Genomic DNA, 19,665 nt, shown 5'->3' on the forward strand with positions numbered 1-19,665 from the left:
GCTATTACACTATAACATAAACAGATCATCTCTAAGGTATTTTCTGAGCCCTATAAATTAACCAAAACACAAATGTCTTAAAAACAGGAATCTATGAAAATATAACCAGATAAATGAACTAATTTCTCATTAGTTCAGGTGTACCTTGCAATATTTCTTATAGAATCTTTAGGAACGGTTAGTATTGAGGGAAAAACATCCATAACTGCAACTCACCACTGGATCTGTTGGATGAAAAATATTTAGTAACCGGTTACAAATTTCTCTAGGCAAAATATGGTCTTGACTTCCAGTGTTTCCTGGGCGGATGCCACGCAATGCCAAGAAAACTGCTAGTGGGGATCCCATGCAGAAGAAATTCTCAACCTAAAATGATAAAGTTATCCTAAATTTTAAAACCAGTGAAATGCTTTTCAGCAGAATTTGGGCACAATATAATACATGGTAAAAATGCGAATAAAATTATCTTCAGTCTTTTTTCATGAGCTTTGTTCAGATGGTATCTGCATTACTTGTTAATTATATGCCAACCATTATTCTAAAAATCTATTTTCAGAAGCAACGTCTTTTTCCTTAAATCTAATAGAAAACAAAGAATGAGAAGAATGAGGAAGACCGCCTTAGTTTCATTAAGCTACTATTTTGTGTTAAGTAATATTTTAGGTGCTGTGAAGTCTATAAAGACCAATAAGGCAGAACTTCTGCACTCAAAGAGTTTACAATCCTGTGGGGGAGGCAGAATAAAATAAATGAATAGAGAGAAAGACTGCTATAAGAGAGTAAAGAAAAGGGGCGCCTGGGTTGCTCAGTCAGTTAAGCATCTGCCTTCGGCTCAGGTCATGATCCCAGGGTCCTGGGTTCAAGCCCCGCATCGGGCTCCTTGCTCTGTGGGGAGCCTGCTTCTTCCTCTGCCTGCCGCTCCCCTTCCTTGTGCTTTCTCAAATAAATAAATGAATAAATAAATCTAAAAAAAAATAAGAGAGTAAAGAAAGGAATAATTCCAACTCTGAGGGTGTTTACACAGGAAGAAGCATTTTTTTCCCACATTGTGTGAAGTTTTTTTTTTATTCCAGTATAATTAACAATGTTTATTAGTTTCAGGTGTACAATATAGTGATTCAACAACTCTATATATTACTCAGAACTCAACACAGTAAGTGTATTCTTAATCCCCTATACCTAGTTCACCCATCACCACCCCCCCACACCTCTCCTTGGCAACTACCATTTAGTTCTCCATATTTAAGGGTCTATTTGTTTGTCTTTTTGTCAATGTGTTTCTTAAATTCCACAAATGAGTGAAATCATAAAGGTATTTGTCTTTCTCTGACTTATTTCACATAGCATTATACCCACTAGATCCCCATCCATGTTTTGTAAAAGGCAAGATTTCATTCTTTTTAAAATGGCTAATATTCCATGGCATATCTATATATCTATATCTCACATCTTCTTCATCCATTCATCTACTGAGGGACATTTATGTTTCTTCCATAATTTGGTTATTATAAATAATGCTGCAGTAAACACAGGGGTGCATCTATCTTTTCAAATTAGTGTTTCCATACTCTTTGGGTTAGTACCCAGTAGTGGAATTACTAGATCGTATGGTATTCCATTTTTAATGTTTTGAGGAACCTCCATACTGTCTTCCACAGTGGCTGCACCAGTCTGCATTCCTACCAACAGTCCACGAGGGTTCCTTTTTCTCCATGTCCTCACCCACACTTGCTGTTCCTTGTGTTGTTGATTTTAGCCTTTCTGACAGGTGTGAGGTGGTATCTCACTGAGGTTTTGATTTGCATTTCCCTGATGGGGAGTGATGTTGAGCACCCTTTCATGTGTCTGTGGGCCATCCGTATGTCTTCTTTGAAGAAATGTCTGTTTATGTCTTCTGCTACACAGGGAGGAAGCATTCAACATTGGCGATAAAAGGTAAAAAGGATTTCTACATTTGGGGCTGAGTCACTGGGCCAGAAAGGAGGACACTTTAGATTGATAAAATCACTATGAACTAAGGCAGACGCAGGAGAGAACCTGGCTCAATTTAGAAAATAGAAATAGTCGGATACAGTTGAAAAATTGGGTGTCAGGAAAATGTAACTTGGAATGAGAATGTACAGAACCTTCACTATTTGACTAAAAAAAGTAGGACTTAATTGATTTTATAGGTAGTAAAGAAGAACAGGATTTGACCCATGTCTTAGGTGGTTAGTAAACCTGGTAGTAGTGTGTGGATGAACTGGAAAACTGAGACTCCGGTGACTCAGAGACAAGTTAGGAAACTACTGAAAGTGTTTAAGCAAAAGATAATCTGAACTGGGCTGGACAAGATGTTCCATTCAGGGGCGCCTGGGTGGCTCAGTCGTTAAGCGTCTGCCTTTGGTTCAGCTCATGATCCCATGATTCTGGGATTGAGCCCCGCTTCGAGCCCCGCATCGGACTCCCTGCTTGGCGGGAAGCCTGCTTCTCCCTCTCCTGCTCCCCCTGCTTGTGTTCCCTCTCTCACTGTGTCTCTGTCAAATAAATAAATAAGATCTTAAAAAAAAAAGTTCCATTCAGAAATGGAAATGGGAGATGAGAGAGTGGAATCAACATGACCGAATGGAGATGGGGATGAGGAATGAGTCAGAGGCAAGTTATAAGCTTTGGGTCTGGCTGACTGGGAAGACAGTGGTTCATTTACTACAACAGGAAACTCTAGGTAAGTCCTGTTTTTGTTCAAGTTTGAACTATCTGTAACATACCTAATGGGCCGAGATTTTAGGACAAGAGATGGAGAGTTGGATATGTCCTCTCCCAAGTCCATGTGTCACCACCACAGAAGTGACATATAAAGCCAGAGAAGGGATAAGATGGCTTAGGAATTGCACAAAGTAAGAGAGGGCTTTAGCTGGAACTATGAGCAATGTCTATATTTGATTAGCAGGTGAAGGAGGCAGACTACAAATGGGAGAGTGAAAGGAAAAGGAGAACCAGGATAATGCAGTATACATGGAAGCCACGGGAGAGGGCTTCTAGAAAACTAGTGTGGTCAGCAGCACTGGATTATATACAGAACGTGACACCCCTTCCTCCTAAAGTTACCCTACGTCTCTCATATGTCCCATTATCCTGATGAGTGAGACATCCCCAATTCATCCTTCCCTCTCCTCCCCACATCAAAGAAGTTATTCCAACAGACTCTAACACTTCTCCTCATGGCCTCTCATCTGGACTGCACTGTAACTATATTGTCTCTGGCTCCAATTTTATGTACTTTTAATCTCTTCCCACCACTGCATCCAAAGTGATTCTTCTTTTTTTCCAAATGAATGACTATATATTTTGAAAATGGTCCTTTATGTTAAAGAAGTATGAGAAAGTTTTTGTTTGTTTTTAAAGGACTGGGTAACTTCAATATGTCTGAAGAAAATTAACTTGTGTTAATTAAAATTATAGGAAAAAGCATTTGAAATAGTGAAACAGATGAAAACACCAATTTTGAAAGGAAAAGATAATTAAGATAATAAAGGAAAGAAAGATACAAAAAATAGTTGAGCTAGAAGAGAAGCTATGTAAATCCTTTCTTTTCTTTTTTTTTTCTTTTTGTAAATCCTTCTGCTTGATACACACACATATATACATATACACCCTAGCAAAATGCTTTATGCTTTGGTCAGGCGTTTCATAAATGTTTGTTAAATTCCTACATCCCTGGAATAAATAACTTTTCTTTACGATTGGAATGCAGTTTCACAAACACACCAGTAATTATTCTAGGAGTAATGATATCTACATCCATCAAAGAATTTTAAAGGTGAAAAAAACGCTTCAGACATTTAGTCTAACCTCCTCGTCCAGAGAGGAGTAAACAAATGAATTCGAGATCTTTTTTTTTTTTTTTAAGATTTTATTTATTTATCTGACAGAGAGAGACAGCGAGAGCAGGAACACAAGCAGGGGGAGTGGGAGAGGGAGAAGCAGGCTTCCCGAGGAGCAGAGAGCCCGATGCGAGGCTTGATCCCAGGACCCTGGGATCGTGACCTGAGCTGATGGCAGACACTTAACGACTGAGCCACCCAGGCGCCCCCAGATGAATTCGAGATCTTAAATGATGTGGCTGACATTACATAACCAGTTAGCAGCAAAGCTTCATGATCAGAAACAAAGTTTCCCACTCTCCAGACCAGTATTTGTCAATAGTTTGTTTTTTTTTAAATTCAGTGGTCACCTGTAACAGATCTAACACCTGTATTCTCAAAGTAAATCCACCTATTCTGTTCCTCTTAGATGTCTGGAGTCCTAAATATTTGGCAATGCATCAGATACTCCTTTTTAAATTTCAGATTTCTATATTTTTTCTCCATGAGCCATTAAATAACAATTAAAAATCCCTCTTATTAGACTACATATGACTGTTTTAAAAGAATACACAATTATAGTGTATAAGTTCTAGTAGTATGATATTTAATACTGAGAACCTAATGTACTTGGTGGATCATACTCAACTCTCCAGTAAAAATCCCAGGACTTGAAATACAAGAGTTTACTTTTTCTATCAGATCATTTCTATGTATTTAACACATTGATTATATGTAATAATGGTGGCAGAGATGGAACTCAAATTCCAGGCGGGGATGACTCCAAAGACCATGCTCATACGGTTTTTATATATAAGTTGTAACTTTACCATATGGCTTTTAAATGTGTTAAGTTTAAAAAGAAAACATAAGTCATAGAGATAGGCTCAGTAAGAAAATTCTTACTGCTTTAAAAAAAAATTTCTGCATCATTCCATTACTTACCCTGGATATTAAGTTCCTGTAATAAAAGAAAGATTTCAAGAAGAGATAATATAGTACACTATCCTAGGGTATACATTCAAAAGGAAATGAGTATTAGGGAACGTATGCCATGCTCCATTTAACACTGCAAACAAGTTATCTGTTATTCAGCTATAGGCTGTGTCCTTTCCAACAGTCAGGTCAATGTCCACATCTCTCTGGTCACTTTTCATTCTTCTAAACCACTGCTTTCAACAGCTCCATTCTGATGCTCAAAAACCCTGAAAAGTTTCCCACTGTCCAATCAAATATAAGGTCTTTATTTCTAGCTTTTCCTGTTATCCCACAGCCCGTTGCCCAATCCTGTGCATTCTTTTTTTTTTTTGCCCTGAACTAACCACATACACCCCATCTTGGGTTTCTGTCATATACTTCTCACTGAATGAAATGCCAACTTTCCATCCCTAAAATCATCACTAATTATACTTCTACTTATTTTTCTTATCAGCCACAACTAGCTGGTTACTAAGGTTTGTTAATTCTAAATGCTAAATATTTCCCAAATCTGTCTCTTTTTTCTCTTCCCACTATTTGAGATTATTTCATGTTTCTTGTACTATGAAGTCATATTCCTCCACACCTTTGTTATGCTGTTTCTTTTACACAGAATAGCATTTCTCTTTTCCTCCACTTGGCAAAATCCAATTTACTGAGATCAAGTACAAATGTCATTCCTTTGTAAACCTTTCTGGGCAAAATTTAAACCCCTCTCTCATGTATATGTCATCTATACACTGCTAATAGTACCAGTAACACTGCGTTACAGATTCTGATGGTTGGGGAACCATCTTGTCCATTCTTTTCCTTGCAGAACTCCAAAACTAGCAATGTCCATCCAATACACAATATGTGTTCAATATATATTCATTTGAAATAAAAATTCAGATTTCACTTGAGTGCTAATGTCATGCTTCAAATGATGTTTGAAAAGAAACAGATAAATAATGAAAATCTCATCTCTCTTTCCTTACCTTAAATTTTAAGGCAGGTGTTTGTGTCATGGATGATGCCTTCAAACCATGTAGCCGTTCTTCTATTTCTCTCAGCCTAGGAAGCAGTATGAGATTATGTACTAATATTTATAATTTCATAAATATTAGATGCTCACTAGTTCACTAAAGAAAATCATGACCCATTATCCAATCCCTAAAATTAATCCCTATTGACAGTATTTAACAAATGTACCTGCTGTAGTCTATAAATATTTATAAAATGATTAGTAAAAGTACCCCTACTCTTCATAATAGTTGCTGTTAATAGCTCTTTGGGAGGATCCTTCAGAAAAATGTGAGGCAAATACAAGCATATATACATCTTAAATAAAAAAGAATCACACCGAATGTTCATACCATATACACTGTTCCATGTCTTTCTTTTTTTCTACATTTAATAGTGCATCTTGGAGGTCTTTTCATTTCATTGCCTCCTGATTTACTTCAATCTTTGTAATAGCTGTGTAATTGTCCTTCAGACAGATCAGATCAACCACAGTTTATTAATCCTTCTCTGCTGATTAACATTTGGGTTATTTCAATTTTTTCCCATTATAATGTTCTGTATCTACTTACATTTAATAAATAACAGAACTAATTTTTTTTAAACGTTCAGTTCATTTTCTAAACCTCATTTTTTTTTTTTACCGGATTTTATATCTCAAATGCTGCTCTGAGGCTTGCTTATATTTTCTTTCAAAACTATAATTATTTTGACACTACAAAATTTATGTATCTAGCTTATGGTACTTAATAATATTCTAAATGAAATCCTTAGGCAACTTCTATAAGACTAAAACAAATCCAAGGCTTCCTGAAAAGAAGTTTTAGTCAACTAAATTGGTTGTTTTTATATGATGCTAACTATCAGAATCAGTGACTTTTCACTATTCCACTAGAACTGATGGGCTGCATTAAGAAGACAAAGAATAGAGCAATATGTAACTACAGATGAAGATAGGAATGTGTTAAAGAATTATAAGATAGTATCAGGAAGGCCACAAGTGATCAAATAATTGTAAATCTGTGAAAAAATTTATGTGCCAAGGAGAAAAGGGTTTTAAAATTATTTTCAGAATAGTAAGACAGACAAAGGCCCATCTTTAAGATTCGTAAAAACTATGAAGGATTATAAACTGGTAAACATTTTCGATAAGGATTCTGTGTGGTGACTCAGGTTGGAGTAAGTTTTAGGTTTCACTCCTAATAAATTGTGAAGAAGAGATGGAAGGAAAAATAAGATGATGATAAAACAACTTATTTTGTGTTATTGGAACACACATGCAATTAGCATGAAAATTAACAAAATAGTCTCTAGCTGATTAGGCATCTAATAATCTTCGCACTCCGAATAATATATTTTTCTTTATCATGAACATCTTACAGTGTTCTCCTAAGAAGTCCAGTAATTCCACAAACACTTTTAAAATGCTTTGAAGAGACTAGGGTATTTTACCGTCGCTTTGTTATATAGAGTTCATCCAGCAGATGTCGTTCTTCATAGCTCATCCATCGTTCATCAGGCAACTCTTCTTCCTTCTGCAGCAACTGTTCATAGAGTCGAACTGGATTCCAGCCAGTCATTATGTCATAAGTGATTACACATCCCAAAGAATGTGACACTATTGAGACTTTACCCCCTTTTTCTTCAAAGTCTGGATTCCGAGAACAGAAAAGGGAATATAATCGATTCAGCTCTTGCTGAAGGCCTTTAACTAGCTGTTTGAAATAAGAAAATATTATCATATTAGAGTAGTCACTGACTTTGCTATAAACTTTATTTCTAAACCCAAATACATTAAGAAAGAAAAACAGATGTTACTGGCCAAATATACCTAAATCATTAAAATTAACTCAGGTGCTTCAAAACCCTGCAGAAAATGAAAAAGTATACATAATGTGTAATCCATCTCATCGCTAAGGAATGAAAGCAGGTATTACCACCTAGACGTCTTCACGGTCCTTAAAGCAGCTATAAATGCCAGCAGTTTCAGAGATTAAAAAACAAAGTTCCATGCAGAGTCCAGTAAGTTTCCCAAAGAGCCCCTTCAAATTTCTTCTTCATTGCAACTCATTCTTATGCTATTCTAAACTTTTATATCTTGTAGTTTTAAGCTATAGTAAATTTTAGAGAAAGACTATCTGGGTTTATGCTAACAGGTGTGCTAACATATATGTTATGACACTGTGCATTTAGATAGGAGTAATGTAATGAAAGGCCACTGTATGATTGAAAAAAAAGCTAACATGGATCTATTCGATATTCCAAGATTCCCATTAAGTTGGCAATATGGATATGAGTGAAATGTTGTTTCATGTGGCTGCAAAGCAGGGCTTTTTAAGGCTTAAGGTTAGTAATGTGAGAAGTACCTTAGTCATTTTTCTTTGTAAAATTGCTTCCTTTGAAATTTAGCTTTAACAAATATTAACTGAAACAGCCCATAAAGTCAGAAAGATGTTTGTTTGTTGACCAACCCATACTGGGCCCTGAGTTTTAAGGCAGTCCTCTCCTCACCCTACCATTGCTAACTACTATGTGATTATAAATTTCCTGCCTGCTATTAATTTACTTCCTCATTTCAGTACTTCTTAGAATGCCAGCCGCCGCTCCGATGTACAAATATTACTTATGTGTTACTTCTATTTTTGGTCTTGTTATTCCATCTCAAGAGGCAACTAGCCTCCGCTAGATTTTACTGAACATTTTCTACCTGCTGACATTAACTGAAAATCAGTTGAGCATTCATGCTTGGCAGGATTAGCAGGGACAGGAACGAAGGCATGGTGCTCTCTCTTGACGGTTGGCATCACGGGACTCTACAATGCAATACTGAGGTCTGCTTAAAGCTACTGAAAGGGGGCGCCTGGGTGGCTCAGTTGGTTAAGCTACTGCCTTCGGCTCAGGTCATGATCCTGGAGTCCCGGGATCGAGTCCCGCATCGGGCTCCCTGCTCGGCGGGGAGTCTGCTTCTCCCTCTGACCCTCCTCCCTCTCGTGCTCTCTGTCTCTCATTCTCTCTCTCTCAAATAAATAAATAAAATCTTAAAAAAAAAAAAAAAAAGCTACTGAAAGCATGTGTTGGGTCTGATGAAATATATTCAGCCAATGAGAGAAGAGAAGGATAGGAGGAGCTGCTAGCATGTAGAAGGGTGATAAGCTGCCTTTTCTCTAGGGAGAAATGCAAACAAAGCTTATACTTTAACTGGACTTTTTTTCTTCTTGGGAAAAGCCAACTCCAACTTTCAAAGTGCATGAGAATCACATGGAGGGCTTGTTAAAGACAGATCGCTAGGCTCCAATCCAGTGTGTCTGATTCAGCAGTTCTGGATACCACATTTTAGGAACTACTGCCTTAAGTGGCAAATGCATATAAAAACCTTCTAAGACGTGGGTTGTAGATAATTCCAGTCAATATAGTTTAAGGAGTGTGCAGTGTGATAAGAATTACAGGGCTCTGCTCAAAGGGAGTTATAGTGTAATGCTCTGGAATTAGCTTTGACAAGAATATCAAGTAACCTTAAAATTTGTAATTTTCTTGATTTATAATCTACATGAAAGGAGGTCCAGAAAAACCTAACATATAGACAAGATAAATTCCTTCAAAAGCAACATTTATTAATAGTTTTTACTTTTGAAGTCCTTGATTTTAAGACTTACACTATGGAAATCTAGAAACACTAAAAGACATATACTTAAGTACTCTGGCAAAAGGTATCCAATCTTTTTGTTTTAAAATACCACCCTCCCCATCAAAATTTAAAAATTAAAAAAAGGGAAAAGATCTACCAGCATCTCTACCAATGAGTAACCTATTTCATATCAAAAAAATTTTAAAGCACTTCTCACTATACCCAATACTTCAGTAATCATATATGGATAACAAAACAAGGGTAAATATCCAAGACAGAGAAAGTCTATTTGATGTTAAAATATTTCACCATGACACAGAATGGACAGTTTCTGGAGAGCTGATGCTTTCATCTATTTTAATAATCATATGCTTGAATATAAGTGGTCTTCATGTTTCCTTATTAGAACATATCTAGATATGGTAGCATTTTTAATCTTTGCCCATAGCTTACACATACAGGAATGTTTGTGTTCCAAAACATTATGATTTTGAAAGCCAAGTTTTAAACAGTTGTGCATTACCTTGAAATGCTTTTATAAATCATCCAGTCAGCAGAAAAAGGAAAACTCCACCTCTATTTTGTGTCCACAAAGTCCACACTAACTAGGGTTTTTTCTCCTTCTCCTCGCTGATCCAATTATATTCTCCCAGCTAAGACCCCTTTGTGACCAAGTATATTCATTTGAGATATATGAACCAAGATTAATGATATACCCTGTGATATTAATTTTATTAGCTCTACAATATTATCAAGTCAGCTAGCCTCTCACACGGTAGGCAACTGATGGCTCTTCAAAAGCTTAAGAGTTTTTAGTTCTCATAACTGCTGCTTTAAAAGTTAAAATTTATGAAGAAAATTAACCCAAAAGGAAAAAGCCAGCGGTTTCAACAGAGAATCCAAACCCACAAAGTATGGCTGATGAATATAATTAGTCCTTTGTCCTTCTCTCTGCTTCAGGAAATTTTAATGGGTAAAAGTAATTTAGAGAGTTTTAGTTATATGCATCAGTTGAATGATTTTCAAGTAATAATAACGAGATGTCCGTGACCATTCTCTTTAAAATTTTTCATTTTTAAAAGTCATTGAAAAGAGAGTTCAGATGTACAAGATGTATAGTTCTCTCTGGATTTTTCATGTTACTTTATTCAGGATTAAAGTCAGGGCCAAAGGCTCTTTGATGATGTCTCTGTAGTCTGGATTAGTTTCTTTTTTTAATTTATTTTTATTTTTTTAAAGATTTTATTTATTTATTTGACAGAGAGACACAGTGAGAGAGGCAACACAAGCAGGGGGAGTGGGAGAGGGAGAAGCAGGCTTCCCGCAGAGCAGGGAGCCCGATGCAGGGCTCCCTGAGGTGAAGGCAGATGCTTAACGACTGAGCCACCCAGGCGCCCCTAGTTTCCTTTTTTTAAATTGGTCCTTGGAAAGTATGACCTGAGAAGCACTAATTGATATACAAAACTTTTCCCTTAACCATGGCTTTTTAATGATTATTGGCACAATCACTAATTAGGGCCCTCCCATGAGCATCTCACAATCTTCAGTGAAAGGGTAACTAAGAGATGATCTAATTTAAGCTGCTGTGAATGAGTCCCTTCAGTGGCATCCCGGTAAGTCGCTCGGCATCCACCCCAATGAGTATCTCCACTCTAAGGTGGATACTTCTAGTTTTTAAAAACTTTTTTCCAGTTTATTGTGATATAATTGACACATACACATTGTATAAGTTTAAGGTGCACAGCATAACGATATGAAAGATGTATAAATTGTGAAATGATCACTACAAGTACGTTTAGTTAAAATCCATCACATTATTTACAATTTTTTCCCTTGAGACATTCCTGTTTTTTTTTTAAGGCAGCTTTAGTTACTTACAAAGTTCTTCATTAGTAAACAAGCATGTTCCTTTCCATATTTTCTATCACTGATCTTTATTCACTTTCTAGAGTTAACAGAGTAAGTCTATTCCTTTTTTTTCTTAAATGGGAGTCCTTGAAATACATAAAGACAGATAATTAATCACAACTTGAGAATCTAAGGATGAGGAATTGTACTGGGAACTTTATATACATTACATCTTTAATCCTCATGACAACCTTTGTCAGGTAGGTATCTTGTGTCCATTTTATAAGTGAGGAAGCTGTGACGGTGAGAAATGTGATTTAAGGTCACACAGCTAGTTAAGTGGCAGGTTTTGAATGGCATCTACTTTAACTCCAAAGGCTGAGAGAAAGGGAAAAAAAGGCTCTTTCATATGCCTATTGAGTAAACCAAACAAGGTTCATTCACCAGGCAAGATATAATTCTAAAGAATTCCTGATTTCTGTTATTTATCACTGCTTCCTTAAGGAAACATATACTGTTTAAAAATAATTTAATCTAGAATACAGGCTAACAACAACCCTGTGCTAAACGGGCTTGATTTGAAGAATCAGCTTTCCTTTTTTAACATTAAGAACGATTTTTGCTTGCTTCTCACTAAGTTTTCTTTTGTTCTTCACAATACCTTAAGCAATGTTTCCCAAATTTCCCTGATGGTATCACCTGGGGAACTGTTAAAAAACACAAATTCACAGGTTCTACCTCAGACCCACTGAATCAGAATCTCCAGGGAGGAGATCCTGGAAACCATTTTTTTTTCATTCCTTTTCTTAACCTTTTACCTGGAAATAATTTCTAACTTATAAAATGTTGCAAAAACAAAACAACAAACAAAAAACAACTCCACAAAGATCATCCATATATCCTTTACCAAAGGTTTATCTACTGTTAGCATTTTATCCTGTTTCTGTAGTACACACACCCATGTACATTTTTTTGTGAACCATTTGAGGATATATTACATACGTCATCGTCCTTTACCCCCTAAATACTCCAGTGTATATTTCCTAAGACTAGGAATATTCTCTTCCATACTCAAAGTGTAGTAATCAACTTCATAAATTTACTTTGATATAACATTTCATCTAATCTGATCTACCATCCACATTTTGTCAGATGATTTAATAACATTCTTTGTAGCATTTCCCCCCATCCAGTACAAGTTATGGTCTAGGATATGATGTTGTATTGAGCTATTCTGTCTCTTTAGCCTCCTTTAATCTGGAATATTCTCCACAGCCATTCTTCGTCTTTCACAAGATTTACATTTTTTTTTTTTTTAAAAGATTTTATTTATTTGACAGAGAGAGACAGTGAGAGAGGGAACACAGCAGGGGGAGTGGGAGAGGGAGAAGCAGGCTTCCCGCTGAGCAAGGAGCCCGATGTGGGGCTCGATCCCAGGACCCTGGGATCATGACCTGAGCCGAAGGCAGACGCTTAACGACTGAGCCACCCAGGCGCCCCAAGATTTACATTTTAAAAGAACACAGTCCCAGTCTCACTTTATTGGAACATCCTCATTCTAGGTTTGCTTGATGTTTCCTAATGACTGGAGTACTGCATAAACGATGCTGTGTCCTCTGACTGTCCCTCATAACACCCAGTAAAGGTGTTGCCTAATTTCTCCACTCTATACCTGTTCCTTTTTTTAACTAACAAGCAGTGAGGATATACTTTTAAGACTATGCAAATATCTTGTTCCTCATCAAAATAATGCCCTCAATTAAGCATCCATTGACTAATCTTGCCCAAGCCTCTTTTACCTGATCCTACCACGACAGCGGCAAAATGAGTATTTTCCTCCAGCATTCCCTCCACATTTTTCAGAAAGCCCTTTGCATTTACTGTGGGCAAAGAAGCTTTCTCCCCCATTTGTTTATCTATTTGTAATCAACACGGATCATGAATTTTTTAGTGGTTTTATAACTCCTTATTATATTATCCTTATTATAATTCTATATTAAAATTACTATTACCAATTCCTTATAATAAGTAATAATAATTACTTGATTATTTTGGTGCTCAAATTGTTCCATATTTGGCCAGTGGGATCTGCCCCATCATTCTTTCAAGGATTTTCCTACTTTCTGTCATGACAAGTTGTTCCTACCCTACTCCAGGCCTGGAATCAGCCATTTTCCTAAGGAACCTCAGTTCTTCTTAGAAGGTAATAATAGTACTGGAGGCAAAGATCTGGGTGCTAGGTGTGCTCATTAGATTGGGGTATCCTCGCTTCTTGGACCTTTCAATGCACAAAGGTGGGAAATACATGCAAGTATATATATATACATACACACTTGAATATATAGATATCTATACACATCCACGTATTTTAAAAATCATGAATTCACATTTATACCTTTAATTCCAATAACCCCCACGAGACTGGTTTTTTTTTTCCCTGTATTTTTATGGAGTACCCCAAGTAATTGTTCTAGTTAAGGATGTCTGGGAAACTGGGAAACAGTGCTCAAAACTGATGATGAATCTCAACCACAAGTTCTCTGGTGCTTTTCCACAAAATTCAACTGGATTAAAAGACAAACTAATTTAAAATGCTGGGTGTTCTTGGGGCACCTGGGTGGTTCAGTTGGTTAAGCGTCTGACTTCAGTCCAGGTTATGATCTCAGGATCCTGGGATGGCTGCATTGGGCTCCCTGCTCAGTGGGGACCTGGGGAGCCTGCTTTTCCCTCTCCCTCTGCATCCCAGCCCCTGCAGGAGCATGCGTTCTCTCTTTCAAATAAATGAATAAAATCTTTAAAAAAAAAAAAACAAAAAAAAAAAACCACTCTGGGTGTTCTCTATTTCATTTATCTTAGCTATCAGTTCCCTCTTTCTACTGGGTATCTGTTTTATTCAATTCCATTCGGAAGATAACTATTTTTGGAGATATAAGAGAGTAAAATAGAAAGTGACCACTTTCTCAGTCATCACTAACCAATGGTCAGAGCTTTGAATCTGACACTTTTTCTAGTTTTTCCTGTTATTAATGTCAACTTAAAACTTTTTTTTAAACAGCTCTTAATATTAGTTTTGGGGGACATGTCTCAGTACATTTTACCCTTAAACATTCAGGATACCGGGCGCCTGGGTGGCTCAGTTGGTTAAGCGACTGCCTTTGGCTCAGGTCATGATCCTGGCTGGAGTCCCGGGATCAAGTCCCGCATCGGGCTCCCTGCTTGGCAGGGAGTCTGCTTCTCCCTCTGACCCTCCTCCCTCTCATGCTCTCTGTCTCTCATTCTCTCTCTCTCAAATAAATAAATAAAATCTTTAAAAAAAAAGAAAAGAAAAAAAAAACATTCAGGATACCTTCTTAGGAAACCTACCAACCATATACCTGTTGTGTGTGTATAAGGTATACTTATGGTTTATGAGTGTGTGTGTGTGTGTGTGTATATGTTATATGCTCTCAGCCATTCTCTCCTTTTTTTCCCCCCTTACTGGTTTCACTTGCAATACTATAGTTCACAATTTCCTAACCTTTAGGGCATATCCAACAATGGATATGAACATGTAAATTATTAGTATTCTACTTCATGAACCAGGCCTTCCTTTTTGGGTTAGAATGAAGTCCACTATAGTTTCTTTTTACTGTTTTTACTGTTTATTGTACTTTCTTTTACTGTTATCAAGCAGATCAAGGCAGACTTTATCCCATACTGGGATACAACAATGAGGGGATATAGAAAGAGGAATGGTGAAAAATCCTGAGGGGATCGCAGTCCAAAGAGAAGGAAGTTCTGTGGCAATTAACCTAACATACTTCTGTAGATATGCAAGGGATATCCTGAGTGAAATCAGGGATGACTTTGAATGAACAGAATCAAGAAATGAACTGGCTTGGAGCCCCACAGAGCAGCTCTACTGGTAGGTAACTACTCCTTGTACCAGTTTCTTCATCTTTCGAATGAGGATACTAATTATATCTACCTCACTGGGTTTTTATGAGAGGATTAGATAAGCTAACATATGCTAGGTAATTAACAAGGTTATTCCTATGAAACAGAATTTTTTCTCTTACCAATAAAGTGACAAAATGCATTCAGTGGAGAGTCTCTCATCCCTCTGAATAAACTTTTACCCTTACCCACTCCCCCCAGGGTTATTTTTGTGATGCATCAGCAACATTACAATTTAAGAACCATACGAATTCACTACAGAAATGACACAATAAATGCAAGTCTATTACAATCAAAAAACTTGAAGGAAATTTCTTAAGTGTCTAAAACTTTTTTGTGAGGACAATAATTGTAGATAAAATTAATCACATTTACAAAAACTGGTTGTTTTCTAACCAATCTCTGACTTCCAAGGTTATCCATTTTATTAAGGGTTTCCCAAGTATAGTTTGAAGATAACCAAATTTACCATTAAACACAGGCTATTTATAGGTTAACGGATTCCTGCAAATTCTCATTTGCTTATTAAAAAAAAGTGCATAAAAATTTAAAATTCAGGACACATATGCTATCACTCTAAAAAATACCCAACAGCAACAAGATAATCATGATACTTACTTCATCTCTATAAAGTGGGCTAGTATAATACATTATGTCCATTGCACTGCTGTTCAGCATATCCCTTAAACCTCGTACTTTGTCAGGAGTAATGGAATCGACAGTGTCTACAAATTTAAAAAAAAATTAAACTTACAGAAGATCTTTGTTTTAGGGAAAAAATAAATTGCAAAAAAAATTACATTCTTTGAAACAACAGGTCTTCAAGTCCATGTTTGAAAGTTCAAGAGTGGCTTTGGATCTAATGAACTTTCCCTTCTTGCAAAATGTTGAAAAAAACCCAAAACAGTAAAAGACTAAAAGGGGACACGGGAAGAAAAGGAACATTAAGGATGAAAGCCATTATCAAAGCTATAAAGATTTACCATTTTTTCTTATGTACTGGCTTTTGCATGACATTCAGGGGTACCCAGAGCAAAACCAGGACATCTTGGTTCTTGGAACAAGTGTTAAGGGACACGACCTCACTCTTCCTGTACTTTTTCTGTTTCCTTTCTCTTCTTCTTTGGTCTCTGTACCTTGGGCCTGGCAATATCCATGTGGAATGCCCACCACCACTGGTGACAAACCGGCAACAAATTAAAGTTTCCCTATGCTTTACATACATCTCTCTAGTGAACCCAAGATCCTATGGGCAAAAGCTGCCAAATTACAAATATGCACAAAGGCAAATCAGCAAAGGTCCTCTTCAGTAAACAAGATAAATTGATATAATTTGCTTTTGAAAAAAGAAAGTCACTTACACTGCACTGCAAACAATTTAGCATTCCTGAGTTACAGCTAACCCATGGAAAATCTATCTTGGGAAGCTTGTTCTCTGAAATGCCTAATGATCAGAGATACAGGAAACTTTGCATTTCTCACAGAAATATAAAGAAGCCCTATACCTGGATTAATATCATAATATGGAAGAACAAGTTAGGCAGGAGAAGGCTTATATTTTTAGTCTAGTGCAGTTCTTCAGTTTTTCACTGAATTGGTTTGGTTTTATTTATTCCCTACTTTAATTTATTATTTAATTTATTTATTCCTTACTTTAATACAATCTAATAATGACTGGACCACAATGATTCAAGCAAAGCTAGAAGTCTTTTCAAAGATGTAAAGGATATGGGTAGCACAACCCATTTTTAAATTGTAAAAGTGAAAGATGTGACTACTATGCTGATACAAAGAGTTTCAATGCCATTTTAATGCATTTCCAAAAAAAAGTTTTTACTGGAAAACACACATACATACAAAGAAGATATTTGATATGTATGTGCATTTGAAAGAATAATTTATATACGGGAAAACATGTTTCTGCCACCTAGCTTAAGAATATTGCCAGTATCGGGGCGCCTGGGTGGCTCAGTCATTAAGCATCTGCCCTTGGCTCAGGTCATGATCCCAGGGTCCTGGGATCGAGCCCCGCATCGGGCTCCCTGCTCGGTGGGAGGCCTGCTTCTCCCTCTTCCACCCCCTCTGCTTGTGTTCCCTCTCTCGCTGTGTCTCTGTCAAATAAATAAATAAATAAATCTTAAAAAAAAAAAAAAAGATATTGCCAGTATCTCTGAAACCACAGTATATCCCTAAATGATCACATGGCTCTCCCTAAGTAACCACCCATAAGAAGCTGGTGTTACACTCTTGCTTTATAGATTTATAGATTTGTTACATGTTCATTAATATTAATAACTTTAGCCAATACTATAACATTTACTATGTGCCAGAGCCTATTTTATTTCATTTTGTCTGTTTCTCAACACTATGTAAATCGAATTATTTCACCCCCAATAGCGTGCTTCTGAGATTCATATAGCTGTAATCCACTCATTTTCACTGCTGTATAGGATTTCACACATATCTAACAATGCACCCATTTTCCTTTGAAAGACATTTGGGTTGTTTTTAGTTTTTTGCTAATATAAACTATGCTCCTAATAACACTGTTGTACATGTCTCCTGGTGCATATGTATAGGAGTTTCTTTAGGGTATATACATCTAGGAGTGAAACTGCTGTGTCATAGGGCACATGCATACTCAACTTTATATGAATATGTCAAACCATCTTCCAAATAGATTGTACCAATTCACATTCCTACCAATAGTCAATGAGAATTGTCAATGCTGTACATCCTCACCAACATTTGGTATTGTCACTTTCTTAAATTTTTGCCTGAAGGCTAGAAGATATTTCATTGTGGTTTTAACCTGCATCTCTTTGATTACTAGAGAGATGTACATTTTATATATGAAAATATATAATTAAAAAATATAACACACACACCCCTATATATATATATACATATGTGTATGTATGTGCTGCCTAGCTAGCTCCATTTAAGTTTCCTGTTCTTTATTCTGGATATTAAAGCTTTGGTGGTTATATCTGTTGTTCTGTTGCAACATCTTTTCCGTTTGTAGCTTGTCTTTCATTTTTTATGTTGTCTATTAAGAAAAAGAAGTTCTTAATTTCAATCTAATCAGACTTACCAATGTTACTTTATAGTTGTGTTTTTGTGCCATATTTTTTTTCTAATATGTTTTAAAGTCCTGGCTTATGTGTTTGATCTTCTGGAATGTAAGGTAGGAATCATTCTCACCACCTCCGCCCCGTCCCCCCCCCCCCCCACAGGACAAGGCCCATTTATGGAACAGGCCATCCTTTCACCCGCGATCTGTAATGCCGGCTCTGTCATACACCAGGTTTCCAAATTAAGCATAAATCTGTTTGAGGGGTCTCTAGTCTGGTGTACTGATCTGTTTGACTATCCTCGTGCCAATCTAAATTGTCTTAAATACAAAAATTAAAAAACGGTCCAGTTATCTACCAGGACATGACACCCTCTTCACCCTCTTGTTCTGATTCTTGGCCATTTTTGGGCCTCTGATCTTTCTACAATAATTTTGGGATCAGTTTGGTAAGTTTTATGAAACTCTATTGGGATTTTGATTGGAATTGTGTGGAATCTATAGATCAGTTTGGGAGAATTAATACTTCTAGGATATTGAACCATCCAATCTACAAAAATGATCTTTGTATATATTTAAAAGTTATATTTAATATTTTGTTTTTTCATTTTAATATAAATATACGTATTTTATTAGATTTCTAGGAACCTTGTATTTTTATGCTATTTTGAACAGTTTGTGCTGGCATATAGAAATGCAGTTATTTTTGCATACAGATCTTTTATTTCACAACACTGTAAACTATCTTATTAATTCTAATAATTTTTCCTTAGATTCTTTTGTATATTCTGTGTAGACAACCATCAGACCTGCAAATGAAAACATATCTTTTCCATCCCTTAAAGCTATTATTTCTTTTCCTTATCTCATTATACTGGTTAAGCTTTCAAATTGAGTATCTGTTATAGGAGTAGACATCCTTAGCTTCTTCCTAATTTGAAGGAAATGATTTTAGTCCTTCAATACCAATGAGGACAGTAACGGTAAATGAGGGTAAATACTCTTAATCAATGTTTTTGAATTTACAAACAGTAAAATTGACATTTGAGTTTTAATGCATATATGCTTTTGCTAACTACCATGATAATCAGGATACAGAACTGTTCCATCACCCTAAAAAATTCCCTTTTAAATTTAAACCCTCCCTTAAACCCTGTAACCACTAATCAGTTCTCTGTCCCTATAGTTTTGCCTCTTCCAGTATGTCATATAAATGGAAGCACATGTTATGCAGCCTTTGAGACTGGCTTCTGTAATACTGTGATATACAGCTGACCTCTGTACAACAAGGGTTTGAACAGTGAGGGTCCACTCATACATGGATTTTTTTTTTGGTAAATACAGTACAGTACTGTAAATGC

At 36.4% G+C, this 19,665-nt stretch overlaps 1 protein-coding gene across 5 annotated transcripts in view; it reads right to left on the reverse strand.

Annotated features, from left to right (window-relative positions):
* Nucleotides 1-19,665, reverse strand: part of DDHD1 (DDHD domain containing 1) — a 98,765-nt gene that overhangs the window by 14,691 nt on the left and 64,409 nt on the right. For all 5 annotated transcript variants that reach the window (XM_045900883.3, XM_045900882.3, XM_045900884.3 and 2 more), the window contains 4 exons: nucleotides 15,850-15,956; nucleotides 7,275-7,537; nucleotides 5,798-5,873; nucleotides 217-366 (listed from right to left, as the gene is read on the reverse strand). In XM_045900883.3, the coding sequence (XP_045756839.1) occupies nucleotides 217-366; nucleotides 5,798-5,873; nucleotides 7,275-7,537; nucleotides 15,850-15,956 (596 nt within the window). The remainder of the gene's footprint in view (nucleotides 1-216; nucleotides 367-5,797; nucleotides 5,874-7,274; nucleotides 7,538-15,849; nucleotides 15,957-19,665) is intronic.

This window comes from Mirounga angustirostris, unplaced genomic scaffold (assembly GCF_029215605.1).
Source record: "Mirounga angustirostris isolate CCGP_5_RB_7025 unplaced genomic scaffold, mMirAng1.0.hap1 SCAF_9, whole genome shotgun sequence".
NCBI classification, from domain to species: Eukaryota; Metazoa; Chordata; class Mammalia; order Carnivora; family Phocidae; genus Mirounga; species Mirounga angustirostris.